Source organism: Gopherus flavomarginatus, chromosome 5 (assembly GCF_025201925.1).
Source record: "Gopherus flavomarginatus isolate rGopFla2 chromosome 5, rGopFla2.mat.asm, whole genome shotgun sequence".
In the NCBI taxonomy this organism is placed as follows: domain Eukaryota; kingdom Metazoa; phylum Chordata; order Testudines; family Testudinidae; genus Gopherus; species Gopherus flavomarginatus.
In genome coordinates, this window is record NC_066621.1 from 16,364,795 (window position 1) to 16,386,550 (window position 21,756).

At 53.5% G+C, this 21,756-nt stretch overlaps 1 protein-coding gene across 6 annotated transcripts in view; it reads right to left on the reverse strand.

Moving 5' to 3' along the window:
* The window catches only part of ATP2B4 (ATPase plasma membrane Ca2+ transporting 4), a 105,762-nt gene that overhangs the window by 39,778 nt on the left and 44,228 nt on the right, over positions 1 to 21,756 (reverse strand). For 5 of the 6 annotated variants that reach the window (XM_050956554.1, XM_050956548.1, XM_050956550.1 and 2 more), the window contains 4 exons: positions 13,939 to 14,528; positions 2,969 to 3,166; positions 956 to 1,213; positions 100 to 225 (listed from right to left, as the gene is read on the reverse strand). In XM_050956554.1, the coding sequence (XP_050812511.1) occupies positions 100 to 225; positions 956 to 1,213; positions 2,969 to 3,166; positions 13,939 to 14,134 (778 nt within the window). In that variant the 5' untranslated portion in view covers positions 14,135 to 14,528. Of the gene's footprint in view, positions 1 to 99; positions 226 to 955; positions 1,214 to 2,968; positions 3,167 to 13,938; positions 14,529 to 20,895; positions 21,083 to 21,756 lie in introns of those variants that run through there. The other variant, XM_050956552.1, reaches the window with a different exon arrangement.

A 21,756-nucleotide genomic window follows, 5' to 3' on the forward strand; every position in this document is an offset into this window, starting at 1 on the left:
CCTGCCGAACCCCAAAGCAGCCAGAGGCTGGGCAGCTGGCTGGGGTGTCCAGCTCTAATGCAGAGGGCTTGGGTCACAGGTCACGTCTGGTGGCCTCACCGGAAAGCAGCATGAGGTCTTTATCTGCTGATTTCTTGACATGGTCCGATTCCCCAGTCAGAGAGCTCTCGTCGATCTTCAGATCATTGCCTTGGATCAGGATCCCATCTGAGGGCAGCAGATCACCTGAGAGAGGAGGGAACACGTTACAGGTCAGTCTGTTCCCAACACAAAGCTCATCCTGCCCTTTTCTCAGTCTGCGGCTGGGGAGGCAAGGCCTGAAGAATTCCTGATGCCAGGGAGATGACCCAGAATCCCAAGGCATGGCTAAGCTGTGGCAGAATGGTGAGGGGGAAAACAAACAAACCAAAACCACACAAGGAAGCACCATGCTGCCTGTCCAAATCACTCCTTGCAGCATAGCTGTGGAGACAAACTCCCAGTGGTGGGTGATGGACAGCAAAGGGACGAGGGGGGAGAAGATGGCTGACAGGAGAAACATTTTTCTTCAGTGCAATGAAAGCATGACCCTGAGCAAAAGCAATTCAGTGAGAGTCCCTGCTGGGGAAGTGGCTACAGCATGAGGCACTTCACAGAGCTCAGCTTAGCACCAACTGCTGCCTCTGCACGTGAGGAGCCCAGGGTGAAAGCTGGCAGGGAGAGTGGAGCTAGCGACATTATCATCCACAGACAACAGCCCCTATAAGGTCACGCCTGAGGCATTCTGGGAGAAAGTGGGGAACAGGCCGACGTCCAGCAAAGAAGCCGGCGGCTGAGTTTCTACTGCGGGCAGCTCCATGACTGAGCCAACCCAAGGACAGAAGGGGCAAGGTGCAACACAGGCACAGAAGAGGGTAGGAGTGCCTGAACTGACCAGGTCAACTCTCTGTGGGCTGGCTCCCCTCCCACCACTCACCGTATTTGATCTGCGCAATATCCCCCACCACAATCTCGGCCACAGGGATCTGGATCACCTGCCCCTTGCGGATGACCGTGAACTTCTGCTCCTGCTCAATCCGGCTCTGGAGGCCCCGGAACTGCTTCTCCTTACTCCAGTCGTTGAAGGCCGTCACCAGCACCACAATGATCACCGAGAAGAGAATGGCTGCCCCCTCGATCCAGCCAGCCTGAGCCTCCCCCTCGTCCTCCGCGCCTGCCACTGCTTGGCCGCACACTGCCGGGCAGCAGGAAGCACAGAGAAGAGGAAAATTCAGTCACATGAAAGATTTTGGTGTATCTGTCAGCATGTTGCACAGCAAAGAGCCTGAAAGGCCCACATACACACAGATGTCCCCTGTTCCTTTCTCCCACAAGTCACTCCCTCTGGTCTCCCCCTTCCCCCATGGGCACACTGCCCATCCAGCCATTTCTGCATATTTTGGCAGAGGCCGGGCTAACAGAGCAGGAGCCTGGGAATCAGGACACCAGGGTTCTTTTCACGGTTCTCACATGCCCTCTCTAGGTGTGACTTTGAGAATGAATCATCTCTATGTCTCGCTTTCCTCAATTGTTATCCCAATTTGATACTTCAAACAGCCACCATCTAAGAAACAAAACAGTAGCCAATAAAAACTAAGTAAGCCCCGTCACTGGGCCCTTGCAGAGAACTTTGCAACCCGTAACCAATTAATCCTCACAGATTAAGGCCCCAATTTACAGGGACTCAGAGAGGTGAAGTGCCTTTCCCATCCACCTCCAAAACCACAAAGGGGCACCACATCAGACCTGGAATTAAGTCACATGGCCAGACCACACCTCTCAGCCCACCTGACAAGGACATTGCTAAGTTTTGATTATACCTCTGGCAAAGGACTCAGATCCCTGGATCACAGGTGCTAGATTATACACTCTAGCATGAGATCAGCCTGTGGGAAACGTGTGTCTCTCTCATGATAGCTATGATCGACCCCGTATAGCCTGCTTCATGGTAGGTATCCCAGAGGCTGAGCACACAGCAGGATGATCGCCAGTGCAAACACAAACTATAAATGATCATGCACTAGGATCAGGAGGTTCAGGGGATGGGGGTGCTTTTATCTTAGCTATGGTTTATGCATGTGCACAGGGATCTGGTATGGTTAGGATTTACAGACCACCACTCAGGTATTTCTAAGCTTACTAATAAACACATAGGTGGGTGCTTGGTATCGTGGTGGCAGACAGAGCTTTCACACACACACATACACATCTATAAGCACACCAGTATGGATACATGACAGGCCCTGAGAACCTTCCTCCCTTGTTCTAGGCATACAGCGCTGCACAGCCAGGATCACAGGTTGGGGACTCACTTTCCTCTGAAGCATCAGGTATTGGCTGCAAGGGGCCTGCTCCAACTCTTACCTGAGGCAATGGAATGACTCCCACTGAACTGGATGGGTGTCAGATGTGGCCATAGAAAAGGCAGGATTTTGACCAGCTGGACCCTGCATCCTGCTGTCACACCAGTGAAGGCCTGCCTCCATTTATCTAGCTACCCACGCAACAGGGATGCAGACCAAGCCCTGATCAGCATGTCACTCAAACCGCCCCTCTGCTCTTCATCCCTTCTCTTCAGCCTGTCGCCCCTGGTCAGGGAGCTGTTTTTCTCTTGGGGTCTCTAATTGGATTATTTTGCTATCTCTGGCCAAGAGCAGAATTTCTTCCCCCTTTCCCCCATTGAAGGCATTGGGCAAAATCCCCAGCCGGTGCAAATGCAGATAGTGCCATGATGCTGGTGGAACTCCAGGGTCACACCAGCTGAGGATTGACGCTAAAGAGGAGGCCTAAAGCAGCGACCAGAGAGTCTTTTCCAGAACACATGATACAACCTGGGAGATATGATGGTGCTGCTCCCGGCATGACCAACCCCTTCCGTGCCAGTTCTGAGTGAACGTTCCAGGAGACATTGCCCCTACCCCCTCACTCCCCAAGGCTGTGGGGCACTCACATTCGCTGTCACCGCCTGGGGGGTGATAGAACGACAGGCCCAGGGAGATTATGGCTGCAATTTCCAGGATGATCAGCGTGACGTCCTGAAGCGCCTCCCAGACTAACTGCAGGAAGGTCTTGGCCTTTTTGGGCGGGATGAAGTTCTGGCCAAAGACCTGCCTCCGCTTCTCCAGATCTGCTGGGTTCCCAGATAAGCCTGGAGAGGAAGGCAAGAAGGAGAGGTGAGGAGAGGAAAGTCACCCTGCCACCCCCATCCCTGCAGCTGACACATCATCCTCAGATATCCCTGGGTACCTTTGTTCTCCAGCACTCCCTTCAGTTTTATCTAGATCACAGCAGAGCCAAGATGCCCCATTGTGTCAGGCGCTGTACAGACAGACCCTGTCCCAGAGAGCACACAACCTACACAGATAAAACAGACAGATGGTGGGAGGGGAAACTGGGGCACTGAGCAGGGAAGTGTCTTGCCCAAAGTCACTCAGGTCTCCTAATATCCCATCCACTAGACCGTATTGCTTCTTATTCTCGTTTACTCTCATGCACGTGCTTTTCTGGCTGGGCCTCTACAGCAAAGGGCGCTCAGGCCCTGGAGAGATCAGGCTCCAGCGCAGAAGCTGGCAAGCTTCCTCCCCCCGTACCAAACGGCACTGATTTGCATTGAAGTTACAAGTGCCAGAGCTGCCCTCGAAGAAAAGTGAGCCCAGCTGGGGCCAGGTGGTTGATTTCCCTTGAATGATGAAGCAAGATGGACACCTGGGAGCCCCTGCTATGCTCTCAATTACCCCCGACACTGGGCCAGGGGCCCATCAGTGGGTGGAGTGGGTCATTAGACCAGTGGGCGGCTTTACTCTGGTTCCCAGTTGGGGTTCCCCCACCAACCCAGATCAGCCTGCTAGGGAAGGTGTGTGACTGGTCAGCAAAGGGACAGGAGAGAATGAGGCAAACTGGGCGAGTCGCAGGTGTGACACCACATGAGCTGGGGTGTCCCTACAAGTACATCTACACTGTGGAGAAACACCCGTAGTGCTGAGTGTCAGAGCTCGGAGCAGTTGACAGGGTCGCGGGGACTGGGCTGCAGGGCTAAAGACATCAGTGTAGACGTTCAGGATCGGGCTGGAGCCTGGGCTCTGTAACCCAGCAAGGGGGAGAGTTTCAGAGCTCAGGCTCCAGCCTGAGCCCCAAAGTCTACATGGCTATTACCGAACCTAGGCTCAGACTCATAGCACGGGTGGGTCTTTCAAGTGTAGACATACCCTCAGAGACATTCAGCTGGGCCCAGGTATCATACAAAGAGGGGTGAGAGCCAAAGGCAACAAGGGACACACTAACTCTGATCAACAAACCAAAGGTAGAGATTCTTGCCACCTTTCCGACACAGCCTCCACCTAGCAAACCCCTCACGTGCCAATGAATGCCAGCTGGTGCTCACTGGCTTGTTTACACGTTGCATCAATATAGCTGTGAATCTGGCATTTATAACCGGTGTGGAATCAGAGCTGCCTGCTTCAGTATCTCTCTCGAGCTCACAGAAGAGGCAGCGGCTGCCAGAGCTCTCTGCAGCCCCAGGCCTTCAGGAGGAATCAGGCTTCTGCCTAGCATGTGGGCAGCAGGTATCACCCACAAAGCTTCAGACAACCAGATCTGTGCTGCATCCAGCTCCCAGGCAAGGTGGCAGAGAATCCAAGGTATCACTCCTCATTTCCCCAGCCTCGCAAAATCAACTACACCCAGTTCTTCCAGGACGTCCTAGGGCTTTTCCAGCTCTAAGATCTTTCCAGCAGGAAGCTGGCAGAGGCAGATTAGGGTTTGTGGAGCCCTGGGCCAGATCAAGTGGGGGGCCCTCCCCATCCCTTCCACATGCAGTCCCCCCCTCCAGGACTCTAGAAAAGGGCTGTGACATGGGAGGGAAATCAAGGGGAGGAGAGTTAGCGCAGAGAGCCACACAGATAAGGAGAGTAATTGGTGTTTCATTCATGCCAGGGCAGGATCTGTAGATTCAGCCCCATTGGCAGGGGGATGTTGCTGGGCTGATGCTGTAGGGAAAACATGTGCTTGGGGAGAGAGATCTCCAGAGCCCAGCTGCTGCTTCCACGAGTCTAATACTGGCACAAGTCCATCACAACGAAACCTCTCCTCTCGCCCCCTTTGCCATGTGGATTTTTTGGCATAAGGGGGGTGAGGAAGAAGGGTTAACAAGAGACAGTCAGATGCCTGGGGCTGCCCCCAACCCCCATGGTCAAGGCCCTGCTGGCCACACACCACTGCTTATAAATCAAGGTGCTCATGTGGCCCCTGTCACTGCAGCACATGGTCCCCTCCGCTCCAGCCATTAATGAGTGTGCCCTCAGCTGAGCAGTGAGGCAAGTCACATCCTGCTCTGGGCCCCAGGTCCATATCTGGGAAAGGGGGCATTAACCCCTCCCCCTGCTCTTTTACAGATGTGAAACTGAGGCCCAGAGAGGGGATGCGACTTGCCCAAAGTCGCACAGAAAAGTCTGAGGCATAACTAGGATTTGAGCCCAGTCCTCAAGCCCCAGTCTGGTGCCTTCACCACAAAGCCATCTTTGCCCTGTTGCAACACACAAGAATTGTCTCCTGGGAGCTGTCAACCCAGCCCCTTTAACCAGCACGTTGAGGTGGACTTAAATGAAATCTGCCAATAACCCCCTGCCTCCTCACCAGCTCCACCTTAAAAAGCTCAGAGCCCTGAATTTTCCACCTTAAGGGTGCCCCAGCTAGGTTCCTGCCAACTCCCGAGATGCACCAGGCAGGGGAGGTCAGACTCGGAGCTGTGCTCTGAACTGTAGCCACTTGGACTGTCTCTCCCCTCTACATGTGGGCCAGGGCTGGGGCAGCCTGGAAACCCTGCCAGACCTTCTAGCTGGAGACTGACTTCCCTGTCAATTGAGGGGGTTTTCCCCTCCTTGAGCCGGCTGAGCCCCGGGTGCTTCCACTGGGGAGAGGAGAACACAATCCTCCCCTTCTACCCAGCTGCAGCCACCCGCAGGAGATCAGGGGGAAGGGGGGCCAGGGAGGGAGCAGCTCTGGCAGAGGCAGGGGGCTGGAGGTGTGCAGAGCAGAGGGTAGACAAGGCCCCCCTCCCATCACAGGCTGGCTGGCACCACGCAGTCTGAAGGGAGACTGAGGTGCATGGCGGCAGGATCCAGGGAGAGGAAAGCTGGTCAGTGAAGTCAGCCCGGGTGTCCCTACAAGCCTGCCTGGGAACGAGCCCCACCCAAAGTCTCTGGACGAGACGGAAAATAATGGGGTGGTTTGACTCATGCGGTGTCATGGCCCAGGGACTGGGAGGGGAGGGTGAGCGCACGCTTCCCAGCACGTGGGGAAAGGGAGGAATGCCAGGCACATGGAGTCAGAGAACAACGACAGCTGCAGCCCCACTGGCACACCCAGCTCTGTGCCATGGGGGGGTGGAGTGAGCCCCACACAGGGCCGGCTCCAGCACACCAAGCACATGCTTGGGGCGGCACGCAGCGGGGGGCGCTGTGCCGGTTGCCCAGAGGGCGGCAGGTGGCTCCAGTGGACCTCCCGCAGGCGTCCCTGTGGAGGGTCCGCTGGTCCCACAGCTCCAGTGGACCTCCTGCAGGCGTGCCTGCGGATGCTCCACCGGAGCCGCGGGACCAGCGCACCCTCCGCAGGGACGCCTGCGGGATGTCCACCGGAGTCGCGGGACCGGAGAGCGGCAGAGTGCCTCCCGCGGCGTGCCGCCATGCTTGGGGCAGCGAAATGGCTAGAGCCGGCCCTGGCCCCACAGTCCCACTTGTACACTGGCTCTGTACCAGAGTGACAGAATGCACCCCACAACTCGGCCCTGAAGCTGTCCCCCCAGAGCCTCACAGGCTGGGCCCCCACATCCTAGATTGTGCTCTGCCACCCCACAACTCGGCCCTGCACCTGCCCCACCACCCCTCAAACACACAGACTTTCTGCCACAGGGAGAGAGAGACCACCTCACAGCCCAGGTCTGCTGCCCCCTCCCCAGACCCAGCTGCATGCCAGGGGCAGAGAGCCCCAATGTCCCCACTCCACAAGTTCCCCTAACTGTTCCCCTCAACTGCTGCACAAACATGGACCGTGGGTCAGGTTTGTCTCCCCAGTTATGGCCATGCCAGCAGATCTGCTCTCCCTCTATCCTCAAGCAGACCACCTTTGGGCCACAGCAGGTGATCGCCACAGGCTGTGCTAGCCCAGAATCCAGTCAGTGCAGACTCCCCCACACTCACTTTAACTACTTATCCCCTGCCCTGGCAGGGAACTTGCTGCTCACACATACACATCAGCTGCCCGTCTCCTCACAAACCATCCCCACCCTCTTGCTCTGCCCTGTTCCTTCTCCTCTACTTTCAATATTTTTTTCTTCACAGTCACCCTCTAATCTCATTCCACTAGTCCTTCTCCGGACAGCAGGCACTGTCACACTCTTTCCCCTTCCAAAGGGGACCAATTCAGCACAGTCCTGGAGGAAAGTAGAGCCTCAGAGTGACTGGAGTTGGGGGCCCACTGGAAAGTGGGAGCATCCGTGCCATGATGAGCCGGTGACAGGGTTACCTGCTATCCTGAAAACAGCCAAACTATCCGAGATTTCCACAGCCCCCTCTGACATTCCAGGGGTGAAGCACTTTGCAAGCTCCCAAGTTTATTATGGTGCCATTTCTGGAATTGTGCAAGACTCTGGGATGTGGAGGAGGAAGGCTAGTCTTGGGATTAAGGCACTGGCCAGAGGTTTAGAAGATCAGAGCTCAATTCCCTGCTCTATTGCAGATGCCACATGCGACCTCAGGAACGTCTGTTAGGGTTCGATTTTTCAATCTTACTCTGTACGTATAGCACCAAGCACAATGAGGACCTGATCTCAGCAGGGACCTCTAGACACAAGAACAATTATAGTTTAAAAAAAGTGATAGACTTTTATAGGCCATTGCAATCCCCAGGACGTTTGCTGGTTAAAGTAGGAAGTAAAGGAAAGAAAGGGTTAATGGGGGATGAGAGGGGGGTGAGAAGAGTTACAGAGTGGGAAAGAGGTTTGAAAATAACCCACCTGCCATTTTGTGGCCATTGTATCACTGTCAGGGAGGAAGGCAAGGACTAGGGGCAGCCAATCATGAATAGGTGTTGGGTGGCCAGGGGAATGGGTTAGAGGCCTGAGGAGCCAGTGGACTCTAGCCACCATAGATCTGATGTCCAGTGGTGTAAAGATGTGAGAGCCTCGACTGGCAAAGTTGTGCTGGCAGAAGCCCTTAGCGTAGGTGCAGCTATATTGGCAAAGCTGCCCTTTTACCGAGGTATCTTGTTTTGTTCACGGGGAGGTTGCTACACCGAAACCAGGCACAACTACGCTGGGATAGCTGCATGCACGCTAGGAGTGCTTTGCCGGTGTAGCATACCGGTGTACCTATACCAGTACAGGGCTCTAGTGTAGACATGGCCTCTGGCAGGAGTAAAAGGGCACTGAGACTATAGCAGAGGGGGACCCAAACCGCAATCTCTCCCCCACCCAGGATGCAGCATCCCATTTCCACTCTTTTCCTGACTGGATGTGGCTCTCTTTCTCCAGGTTCGTTCAAACACACAGAAAAACAGGTCAGGTGCCTGGCCCTGGCTCTTTACCCCTCCCTGTGCTCTTGCTGCTGCAGTCCTTGGGCACTGGAAAGGTCTCTCTCATGGCTTGCCTCTGCTGTTCCCCATGCCCCACTGGGTTCTTTTATTTTGTATTGTCAGTGGGAAGATTTGCTTCTTCTATGGACGCTGGGGCGAGGTGACTGGCTGGCTAAGCAGGCTTCGGGCCCAGGGATCCCTGATTATGGGCTGGACTCTGCATGCTAGCTCTGCAGGCCGGAGGAAGGAGAGAGTGGGCCAGGGGAGGAAAAGGGGACTCTGGTGCGGTTATTGCCAACGAGTGAGCCAAGGCTGGATTTGCTGACACTCTCATCCCCCAGGGGAGATGTGAAAGTGAGAAAGACTCCCCTCAAACTGACTCACAGAACAAGCCTTTGCTTAGGGCAACAGCTGCTGCATACAGCTCCCTTTCCCACCCCACCTCTCTCACCACCACAATCCAGCCACACTCCAAACTCACAGAGCAGAGCGTTAATGCCACAGCAGTTGGCCAGCTGAGGAACAGTAGTCTACATGCCTATGAGATAACACCCAAAGGGGCAGAAGACTGAAGCAACTAGGAGCTCAGGAGGAATCCACTCATTGCCACAGGGGGGGGACATTCTTCATTGCTTGGCAGAGGGGACTTCCTTACCATCCTTACCATAATCTCCTCGACATTCCCTGACAGTCACCGGGTGGTTGACTCAGGTCCCACCACGAGCGAGAGCTGGCAAGAGCCCTCCTTGGCTTAAACACAGAGGGGCCAGTTTGCAGAGATGACTTAGCAGGAGGCAGGGTCACAAGCCTGGATGGAGTGGGCCCCCGCATGGCACAGACACAGCCAAACTATGCTCCACAGCACAGAACAAAATGATTCCCCTGCCAGTGTCCCTTGTGGCAGAGAAGAGAGCTGTCATGACTGTACAGAGGATCTTTCATGGAGGCTGCTGGGTAGACAGACCCCCTGGTTCTCTAGCTCCCAACCACATAGTCCATCAGGGCCCCTCCAAATATCCACCTAGCCCAAGTAGTCATGGAATGCTTTGGGATACACTAACCTAGCAGCGAGCTCTTGGGAAGGGGTCATTCTGAGCCATGAAGCTCAAGCTTCAAAATGCAACGATTCCAACAGACAGCAGTGTAGGCCATGTGTGAAGAATCCTCAATGCTCAGCTGTCCTCCTGAGATGGGGTTCACAGAGAGGGGAGAGGAGCTGGACTCCAGTGCTGAATAAAGCACCCTAGTATTGACCCGGGCAATCTAGACACACTAGGAGAGTCTCACTGGTGAACACCCTCTTGCTGAACCCCACGATTCAACATTTAGGGAGACTGGACTTGGCTGTAGATGCCTCGAGATGCGAATATGGCCTTTGCCACTAACAATTTGTTGACAAGATTTAGCACCTTCTGTTGCAATGCAGGGAAGAGCAGGAGACGTAGTGCAGGCAGTGAGACACCCTGGACGTGTACCTTCCCAGGCAGCCAAGCCGGAATTCAGCAATACTGGAAGTTGCCCGCAGAGGGCTCCTATATTTTAATACGTCAAGGCAGAAGGTCCCAGGGGACAAATTATATCGGCAAAATAGATTCTGTAGCTTCCTCTGAACTTAAGAGGATGTTTCCGTGTTAATCCTAGGGCTTCCATACAGCTCTGTCACTGCACCTCCATCCTGACCTGCGGCTCTCTGGGCTATCCGGTCCTGAGACCCCCATCCCACTCTTGCTGCTGCAGCTCAGTCCTGATCCGCTGCTCCCCCTGCTATTCCAGGCCAGATTCCCTCTGGACTGGACGGATCCAAGAACAGCCTCTCAGTCATTACGCTCTTCTGATCCCAGCAAAAGTCAAGACACACAGGGGCTGCCACAAGAGATGAAAAACAATGGGCGGAATAAAGTTTCAGAGAAGTTTTGTTCCAAAAGTGGCCAGCAGGTCTAACCACGGTCAAACCCGGCCTCATCCCTGCATCCTGCTGATATGAGAGATGGGCCCCAAGCTGTTGGGGAGAAGGTTCAAGGATGGGCTGCTCGAAACTAGAGCGTTGGCTCAGCCCAGGACAAAAACAGGGGCCACCTGCAGAGCATGGAACTGAACCTGACCAACACGCGAAGGGTCTTGGCTCCTGGGAAGCAAGTTCGAGTTTCTCTCCAAGCTCTAACCTGGGGCTTGCACGGGCATGGGGCACAGGACTCCACAGAGCTGGGCTGAACGTGTACGGTCAGAGGAACCCATCTGACACAACCACCAATGGCCAGGACAAATGAGTCACAGACCAACCATGACTTCCCCTCAGTTTGTGCAGGATCTAGCAGGATGGGGCCCATTGCTGACTGGGGTCTCTGGGTGTCACTGCCACATAAACACCACAGTAACCACCACCACCTCTTTGCACTCAGCAGGCGAACCATGGGGTTGCTTTATGGACCAGTTAATAAAAGGGATTGGCTAATGGAGGTGGTCCTGAACACTGGTTAGCCTGTATCTACTTAAAAAAGTGATGAGGAACTGCTAGATCTAGGCAGTAGCCCCAGTAACTTGGGGGGGGGGGGGTTAACACACTCCATAGGCAGAGTTTAAAAAAAAAAAACAACACTCCATGCTCCCCCATTATTAATGGTTTATAGTACAGTAGTGCCTAAGATCCTAGTCACAAACCAGACCCCATGGTGCTAGGTGCTGTACAAGAGAGAGCTCTTTGGGGCAGGGACTTACACTTTAACAGACTGATCCCCAACGATGCTGGAGGACCCATCAGGAATCCATCTCAACCTACATTCAGGAGCCAACATGACACACCTCAGGCTGGATTTTCACAGATGCAAGCACCTGCAGCTCCCATCAACTTCAACTGGCACCATGGGTGCTCAGCGCCTCCTGAATCGGCGTCTCAGGCTGGGCTCTCAAGTACTGAGGTTCCCCCAAATCAGCAGCAACTGTTGAAAATGCTGGTGTCACTAAGCTGCCAGTGCGGGGAGTCCATTCCCTTCCCCCAAGGCTGTACTTCTCTGTGCAGAGAGCACTGCCATCTACTAAATATATCACGCTGGGCTATTTACCCTGGGCCTGCAGGCTCTCTGACCTGCTGGTTGTTTCCCTAACCAGTCACCGTGGTGACATTATCTGGATGAATCAAGCTGTGCACAGGCGCTCTCATGGAATGCACGCACGAGCTTTACTGGGATGCAGAGGGAAATTACATCATTTCCATGCTGCTGGCTATGCTGTCTTCCCTAGCCCCGAGGACATGCCTCTTGCATCAGGGCCATCGATCACCTCAATATCTTCCGTTACAGGCAACAATGACGAAAAAATTTCTCAACCTGTCAAGATCCAAAAGTGAGACAACAGAAAAAGGGGTCATGTGGGAGGATCCAAGGAAAAAGCAGGCAACTCGGAAAGATGGCGGGATGCAGCACTCCAGCCTTCAGCGTTCGCTGTAACCTCAGCGCCGGGTGATGGGAGCGACAGATGGAAATAAACCCAAGTGAGAGCAACACTAGGGCTGCGTGGGATGGAAGGACATGCAGGTCTGGAAACAAGGGAAAGTCAACAGGCAAAGAGACTGGGGGAATTAGGACAGCTGCCTTTCAGCTCTCTTCTCTGCAAACAGAAATAAGAGCCCAGCGCAGCACCTGGGGTGTAACTCCCCACTCCACCATGCATGTGCGCTCCCCGCTGGGTGTGGGAAATACATTCCTTTGGGATCTAAATTTGGCATTTCCAAACAGGACGTCTCCCTCCCCCCCCACATTACATCTTGTGTTGTCTTCCCTTCTCCCCACCACACCTTCCCGTTCCCAGGCACAGCTGTGAAATATGCTAATCCAGCACTTACACCACAACATGGAGCTAAGAATAACAAGTTCTCAAAGTGAAGAAAAAACGCCTGATTTCAGAGTCTTGCCCTTGCTAATGCAGCTGCCATCTGTGCCGATCGATCCCTTCTACCTACCGTAGGCAATGGCCAAGCCTACTCAGCCAGCCCAGTCATTATCGCTTTAGCATTAGCTCCCCTTCTAGGAATCCTTGTCCAACACACTTCATTGGTGTTAAAAAGGCACTTTCCTTGTCTTTTCCTCCCTTTTCTCTGTTAGGGCCACCAGCTACCCAGCATGCATTGACGCTATCCTGCCTCCTACAAGCCTAGATTGCAAAAGAGTTTGGGGCTAGGGAAATAAAAAATAAATTACAGAGTGCCACACTCCAGTAAACATAAACCTGGCCCATGAGGCCGACGAGAATCATCATTAGCCCGCCCCTGCCCCCTGCATGACTTTCTAACACTGCAAGGACACATTTCTGTTGGAAAGCGTTCTAGGGGGGCTCAGGCAGCAACCTGGTCAGCATGGCTGCTGGAGGGAGCATCCCCACCCAGGGGTTACTTGGTTTTACATGTAGATCTTATGAGGCCTCTTAGGAGCCTGGAGAATTGGTGAGTGGATGTGTCCAAATTAGAAGCATCCCCTGTAAGCGTCTGCCTCTGGGGAACAGTTGGTTACATACACAGTTGTTCAGAACACTAGTATGCGAGCTTTGCAAGGACATGTGACAAGCCCAGCTAGAGTCACAGATGTCTGGCTGGTAGCTGGACTTGGCTGCTGAGTTCCTAACCTACCTTTAAACTCTCCTTCACCACCATCCCATGCCGCCCCAGCGTTATCCCGCTGTTAGCGCCATCAATTATTGAACGGCAGAAACGCTGGAGCAAAGCTCATGGGCACCAGGCCAGCTGCGGAAAGGAATCCCACAGCTTTTAATGCTTCCTGAAGTACTCAACCCTTTGCTCATTCCCTCAGGTTTGCAGTCTGCGCCCCACTTTGGGGACCCGGCAAAGAGAAGGGAGCTGGAGGCTGCAGGGAGAACGTGAATGGATAGTCTTGTGGTTAAGGCTGGGCCTCTGGAAATCTAGGCTCTACTCCCAAGTCAGTCATTTGATCATTGTGCCTCAGCCCCCTCCAGCTGCAAAATGGGGATACTACTACTTCTTTGGGCTGTGGCCTCTAATTAGACTGTAAGCTCTTTGGGACAGAGACTGTCTCTCATTTAGCATATGGCCAGCACCCAACACAATGGGGCCCTGATCTCCGATTAGGCCACTTAGGTACTTACCATAATCTGATGGATGCTCACAACTACTGAGCCACGCAACTACATGGGGAGCATAGGCCTGTGGCCTCCAATTTGCAGGCTTAGGCCTAACAAGACTGCAAATTTTAACCCACCAATGACCAATGACAGGCAAGATCAGGAACAGTTCCCCTCTGATCCTCCAGAGCACATGGGAGTTTGGGAGAACCAGCTCCCATTTCAATCCCTCTCCGCTAACCTGCCTGGGCCAGCCCAGCTCCTTACCTTCTACCGGCGACGTTTTCAGCCTCTTGCAGATGTTTTGCACACCCCCATACGTGTCATTTATCCTTGCGACAGCCTCGCCACTCCGAAGCTCCATGAGTGTCCGCAGGTCAACCAGGGAGCAGCCGAAATCCCCTTCATGGCTGCCCTCGGCAACCGAATTCCCAGGATGGTGGTCAGCAGCGTTGTTCGTCATGTTGCCAAAACAGCGTGAGTCACAACAGACGCGTGCAGAAAAACGCTGGCTCCTATTTGTTTGCCTCCTTCCCCTGGAAGTCCCAACAGGGACACAGACGGTCCTTAGCAGCTCCCAGCAGCCGCCCTAGCTCCACAGCCTCGGAGAGGACTGGATGGCGGGGCCTCGACAGAGAGAGGAGAATCCTAGCGAAGGTGCCAGAAGTAGGGAAGGGGAAGTGGGTGCTTCCTTCTACAGCTTCCCAGGTGAAGCTGGCGCGACTAGCTGAGCCCAACTTCTCCAGATAAAGGTGTAAACAGGATGTGCATGTTACCGTGGAAGCAACCTTAGCAACAACCAGTGTGTCTCTCTTGGAGAAGGAGGAGGGTTCCCTGGATACCAGCGGCAACGAGAGCTGCAAGACAGATTTAAAACAAAAATACTGTCATTAGCAAGAGGGCCGAGACGCATGTGCCATGGAATGGGGGACCGAGAGCCACGGTGCTAAGGATGCACCTATGCAAGAAATAATGGGAGGCAGCAAGGTCTAGGAATGAGCACTGGAGCCGGGAACCCCCAGGTTCTAATCCCACCTCTACCCTGGTTTAGGGCAGGATCTTAAAGGGACATGCCCACTTTAGCACTAGTACAGTCCTTTTCAAGCTGGACTGTTAGCTAGCAGAAATGGGTCTACTATTTGTATTACTGGGGAGCATAGGAGCCTGTCATGACCCACAACCCCATGGTGCTAGGTGCTGTACAAATACAGAACAAGACAGTCTCTTCACCCCCAGGAGCTTAAAATCTAAGCTCCACTGACCTCAACAAAACTATGCTGCTAAATGCTAGCTGACGATCTGGTCCTTCATCTCTCGATCTCAAAGTGTTTCAAAGTGCATCAGCATCACTCGCCTAACTACCCAGCAGGGAAGATTGATGGCCCCCAGAACAAGTGACTTGCCAGTTGAGTCAGGGGCAGGAAGAGGACCCAGGTGACGCTCTGCTCCATCCACAGCTGTCTGGCCCAAAGCAGAGAGGAAGAGAAATATTTCCATTCTTTTTAAAAACAAAGACTTTCAGTGGAAAACAGCTGTCTCTTACACACCCCTCTGCAATGCCAGGGACGCCCTGAGAACCTGGCTGTGAAACTGACTATACATAAAATGTGAAAATGACTCCACTGATTTCTCCTCTGTCTGGAAGGGAGACAAAGCTAAAGATGTAAACAAACATAAATGTGGATAAATAAATTGGAGCTTAAAAGGCCTTGTTTTTAAGTTATTGAGTGGATTGTCAGTTAACATGGGTAAAAAAACCCCAAACATTTAAATACAGACAGATTTTTAGACTACATCCCTTTGGCTTCTTTGCCTGAGTTTCCCCATCTGTACAACGATTACTAACTCTATTACCATTACCTAGCATGGGGCAACGAGAAGGAGAGAAATACTATGACTTATTCAGCAATGAAGCCCCACGTGCAGATGAGCTGAGTTAGAGTCAGCACCAGCTGTATCCTGCATGGAAGGGAGAATTCCAGAGCAAGTCTCAGTGGGTTCCCTGACGCAGGAAGGGGAAGGGAGCCTGAAATATTAAAACTGGGGAGGATTCAAGAGCCCATTCCAGATGAGCAGAGAAATCCACTTCAGTTTCTTCTCCTTCTCACTCAGGAGGAGGAAGTCCTCCTTCCCCTTGGCTCTAGTGTTGGTCAGCTAAACACCGCCCACCTGCAACCATTCTAGGGAAATGCTGGGACAGATCATCATACACCAGTTGGATTCCAAACATTGGGGCCCCTATGTTTTCCCTGCCATCTCCAAGAGTGGAAGCAGCTGGCAAGGAAGGTGTCAGGGGATTGAACACTTGTGGGTGTCCCCCTCCCCAGATTGCTAGAGGGGGCTTTCTCTACCCACAACCCAAGAGAACCTGTGCCTTCTTTAGTGCTTGGACTCAGGACTGCAGTCTGCTCAATTTCACTGACCCTGAAAATGCATGCACAGCACGGGCTTATCTCAATCGCCACTTAGGATTTCTTCAGGGCTGCATCTGTCCTGAAGCTGGACTGGGGAGACCAGGAAGCTCACAGCAGCCTACCTACCACAGTCCTTTGATGCACCCGGCTTCTTAAACTGTAAGCTCTGAGGGGCAAGGGCAGAGGCTCTTCCTATGGGGCCTTTGGGCATGAATGCAACACAATTAGATAAACACTCTATCTAAGGGGGGGGGGCAGGTGTCACTAGAAGCACAAGGATGTAGATGGGCAAATTGGGAAGCAGGGACTAGGGCAGGGTATGCTGCTAGGAACTGTCCACTGTTGGAATTGTTCACCCCATCCTCTTCCTTCCTCTCTGAACGCAACATGGAAAGTCTCAGTCCCTCTGATGCGACAACTCCCTCCATAAGCAATAGGATGGCAGAGATCCCATGGAACCAAACCCCCGAGGCAAAGACTCACATGATCCAAGCTGCATTCTCAGAAAAAACATCCCGCTAGGTCAGGGAGTGGGGTGTTGTCATGACTCCACCCATCTCCCAGCATAATTCAGCTACTTTCAGGGAAAAGAGGTACAGACTGGGCTGTGGAGATTAGAGATAAGGAAACAGACACAGAAAAGACTTTGGGCTGGTGGCTAAAGATATGGAATCAGCATGCAGTAAGGCAGGAAAGAGACGGATATGGAGAGGAACGCTGTCCTCACTTGGGGCAGAGAACCTGACAGATGTTCTCTGTGTGCCCACAAATTTAGCCTCTGAAGGGAATTTTAAGAGTTGCTACAGATGTCAGGTGTGACAGGGCAGAAGTGTCTTCAAGAGATGCCTTTGTGAGAACAGGGTCACCCTGGGGCATTCCCAGAAACAAGGCAGAATCATGTTAGTGCAGGAGAACCAGGGACAGAGACAGAAAGGGAAGCCAGCCAGCTAAGTTAGCGTCACAACCACCCAGGCTGAGCAAGACACCCAGAGCAGACCCAAGCAGCACATAGGGAAGTGGGGAGCTGTAGCTACTGTTTTCCAGGAAACCCCTGCTCCTTTCACTGCTACCACACCTCCTCTTGTTTGTTCATGCTGCTTTTGAATCTTTTTAATAAGCCAAGGTCCCAATCCCACACACTGTCCCATGCAGATGGATCTCAGCACCCATATGGGTCCAGCCAAGCAGAACAGCGTGCAGAATCTAGACTTTTGACTGTAGATTCTTTGAGGCAGGGATGGACTTTGTGATCCCTGCCTGACCAGTCAGTCCCCAGAACAGGGTCTGATCCCTGATTGGGGTCTCTAGGTGCTTCCATGAATCAGGGACCACAGCCTGACTGTGCTGGGCCCTAGACACACATGGATTACCAACAAATTGCTTGTTTAGGGGAAGGAACTCTAATAGGCCATTATTACTTTTCAGGGTCCCCCTTAAAAAAGTAGGCCGACCTCAGGGATATAGAGTCTGCCACCTCCCAACCTTAAAACGAGAGACCCCTTAAGGAAGCCCTGCAATAGGTCATTGGTATGGGACAAGGGGGCAACTCTAGGTCATGGCTTGGTGCTATAGAAGAAAGCGCATCTGTCCATCCATCTAGTTGCTTTGCCAACACCCACCCCACGCAGGCATGCAGGAGCCTCTCTAGTGGAGCCCTTACTCATCTATCATTTAAGGGCGTTAAAGCTCCCTGCGGGAGGAGGTACGCAATGGCAGATCCAATTAAACAGACCCCTGCTGATTAATAGTGTGTGGGGGTAGGGGGGATTATTTTTCCTATTTTTTTCCCTTTCATAGCAAATAACATCTTCTGAAAAGAGCTAAGAGGTTAAGAGAAAGGCAGCTAATTAATCCTGGAATTGCAGAATCCATAATTACCCCTGGAGGAGCCTGCAGGGCACCTATCATTATCTCCCCAGATTCCCTTCCTCCTCTGAACTGGAGCGCCAGGGATTCCTCTCGGCAGGTTTGGGGGGGAAGGGGAGGGAGAAGAGAAGAGAGAAAAAAAAACAACCAGATTCCTGGAGGAGGAAAGAGTCTGCTCACACTCACACGGCCCTACTCTGCACTGCTGCCCAGTGGCGTGGAACCGTGGTCCTAGAGGGTAGGGCACCAAACTGGGAGTCAGGAGACCTGGCTCTGGCACGGACCTCCTGGGTGACCTTAGGCAAGTCCTGTTCCCTCCCCCCTAAATCTTCTTTGTCAGCTCTTCTTTGACTGCAAGCTCTCCAGGGCAGGGACGAGGTGCATGTGCCATGCCTGCAACACTGGGGCCCTGAGCTCAGCTGGGACTCTTAGCTGGGAAGGACAGACCCGGGGCATGCCCAGGAAATATGCTCCCACTGTGCATCCAGGTGTAGCCGGGATGGATCAAAAGCAGTTTTCAGTATCCTTTAAGGACTGCCACCCCTTCATCTGGGAGTCTAGGTGCAAGCTCAGCCTGGGCACACTTTGACCCATGAGGGCTACAGCTTCACACTGCCCCGGTGACACTCTTAGGTATGCCAGGTTCACCCTAATGGGGGGAGTGGAAAGACCACCACAGCAGGTTTGCCCCAACCATACAGACAGCAAATCAGGGGACACTAAGGTAACACCCACCTAGCCATGTCATTCCAGGTCATGTCATTACATGTCAAAGGCCCAATCCAGCCAGTCCCCTCTCAGATGTTAAATATTAAAGCTGGAAACTACTAAATGTACATGCTTAGGGTGCTCTGTGGAGCCAGACAAATGGCTCCAGAGCCCCTGCCAGGGACAGAAAGAACCCCATGAGGTGGGATGACCCTCCTGAATCTCCTTCCAGCCCCACCATGGCCAAGGAATGAAGGAGGAAAGCCTGAAGAAAGCTCCAACAGCAGTGCTCTAACAAGCATCTAATGACTCTGGCATTATTCAGCCAACTGTCCCTAACTCTCCTAATTGGTTTCCAGAGCCTTTAGGCACCTAAGGGGGAAGCTGGACTTTCCCAGGGTCCCTTCCTCAGAAGGGAGAGTAAGGTAGAGGGCAACAATGGGAGGGAAAGGCAGTGGGGAAGACCAGAAGAAGGCTACAAACAGCCCGAACACTCAGTTGCTGGCAGCCGAGTGCAGAGACGCCACTGCACAAGGCTGCATCCTTCCACCTAGTACAGGTCATGTGAGGCAGGGGGTGGACAAGAGGGGCAGGGATTCTGTTCCCCAACTGACCCCTCAATAGCCCAAAGGAAGTGGGGAAAGTCCCCAACAGGTGAGTCTTCATTGGTATCAGAGGGCTCCTAGCACATCTGTCCCCCAATTCAGGTAGGATTAGGGGTGGGTCCATCAAGAGGTGGTTGTTCAACCAGTGGGTCCCTGAGCTGTACAGGTCCGAGACCTGGGATTCAACTGTCCCAGAGCTCTGGGGTTGGGTGAGACCCAGAGTCTGGATTCTGATGAATCTACCGTCATCATTTTGCAATAGCCACACGTGGCAAGCCCTAGGGGAAAAGGACCCATCTCTACCCTCTGCATCACCACCACCACGCCTCCCATGACCAGCAATCCCCTCCTTCCTGCCCTGGGCTTCCTCTATACAGTTCTGCCAACAGGCCTCCCTCCCGACCTGCCGCTCCCCTCTGCTATTGCCTTCTTGTGTCTCTCCCTGAACCATCCTGTCCAGCCATGCCAGTGCCTCTTGGCCCCAGTTCCCTGCTATTCCAGTCCTGGGACACCTGCTGAGCAGAAACAGCTAATGGTGTTGCCTTGTGATAAGCCACAGAGCAACTGTCATCCTGGCAAGTGAATGTAAACAACTCCCTTGAATTCACCATCATAAGCAAGCTTTAAATCCAGCTCTCCAGGGCTAAGTGCCCTGGGCTGGGGCTAGGAAAGAAGAGGGGGTTGGAGGTGGTGTCCTCCAGATGGGCATCTGTTTAGCAGAGAGGTACGGCAAGTGAAGGCTTTCTGCATGTCAAGAGGAGACTAGGGAATAAGGCCCAGGAGGCCTACGCTAAAACGCCTCTGCATTAAACTGGCCGTGATACCCTCTGGAGGAGCAGGGTCACAGCCTTTGAACCCATCTCTGCACCTGATCACGCCTCAGCCCAGCCACATCTGCAAGCGTAGGGGCAGGGATAGGACAGAAGCGTGGAAACATTTAAAGGTCGGGTAAGCTGAGGAAGGGTGGGTGCTGGCTGGGCAGGCACCCAGTGGACGTAACGTAGGGCTGGCAGCTGTGCCACAGCCCCACTGGCAAGGCTGGGTTTTATACGACCTGCTGCAGAGGCATCAAAAATAGGAGATGGAGATTTAAAGCCAAAAGGATCCTTTCAAAGGGGGGGAAGGGGAATAAAGGGCGGGGGGAGGAGAGAGAGGAGCAGGGGGTTTGCTGACAGGAGAGGACAGCACAGCAGCAGGCTCCTTCCTTTCTACATCTGGGTTGAGGGGAACAGGATCCAGGGGAGGGTGAGATTGGGTCCCCCTAAAAATCATTGTTATGTACCCTCCACCAAATATACATACACAGCCCCCTTTCCATCCCCATTAAAACCCCTTCTCAGCAGACTCCTGCCCCAGCTGCACCCCAGTCATTCACATCCCATTGCCTTCCCCAGCACAGTAACAGTCGGTGTGTAGCCAAGTGAGAAAGGAGAGAGAGAGGGCGGGAGGCAGGGAAGTGTGTACGGAGGGAGTGAGTGTGGGGGTGTGGAAGAGAGAGAAGCTGGCAGGAGCAGGAGGAGGGAGCGGCTGATGAGGAATGATGGAGCTGATGCAGTGCTGCAGACAAACCTGCCCGGAATAATAAACGGCTGCATTACACCTCCAGCATGGCAGAGGGAGAAGACGCTTACTGGCATCAGGGAGACAGGGCATCCCTCCCAGGGGCGGAAAAGCAAGAGGCAAGCGGGCAGAGGTGCAGCTGATGGCATCCAAGCACCATCTCTCCACTGCAGGGACCATCCCAGAATGGCCAGTGGGATCTGGGGCCCAGACCTCTTCCTAGGAATGCAGGGCACTCCCATGTGAGAGAAAGGGAAGCGACACCTGGGGAGGAGCAGGTGAGGGTGTGAGGCTGGTGTGGGCAGCCAGAGAAGTTCTCCTCTCTAAAACAGTCAGGCCCAGCCTTAACATCCAGTAAGTACCTGTCAAGGGGGGAGCATTTTCCCCCTCCTCTCTAGACAGGGCTCTCTGTGGCCTGCAATTACAGGACACTGTTTTATCTGCCTCTCTCCACAGCTCAGAGACTTTGGTGCAGCTCCCATGCCCCTACTAGAGGCTTCACTCGTCATGCAGACCAATGTCCCGTCGGGGAGAGAAGGGCCTAGCTCCCAGATCTGGGATCAGTGGCCAGCACGGGCTGGATGATTGGCCTGGGGCTGGACTGAAGCAGCAGCTGCTTAGGCTGGAGAGGTCCAAAGCTGGGCAGCTAAAAAGATGGAGGCATCCAAAAGCCACTGACTCCTTTTGATAAAGATGGTCTAAAAACAAAAAAAAGTTGTTGGCTCCTTGCCCTGGGCTCCAGGTCTGCAGATCCCAGCCCAACTCTGTCCTCTCCTGGGGTCTTTGGAAAGGGTTGTACGCAGCATTGTCTTCTGAGACAATGGTCCAGGCCAGCACTTCCCTGTATCTCCCCCAGAGTGTCACTCGGGCAGAGGGCTCCCTTGCTCATAGCCAATACTTTAGCCAACATGCCTTACCTGAGATGCTCACAG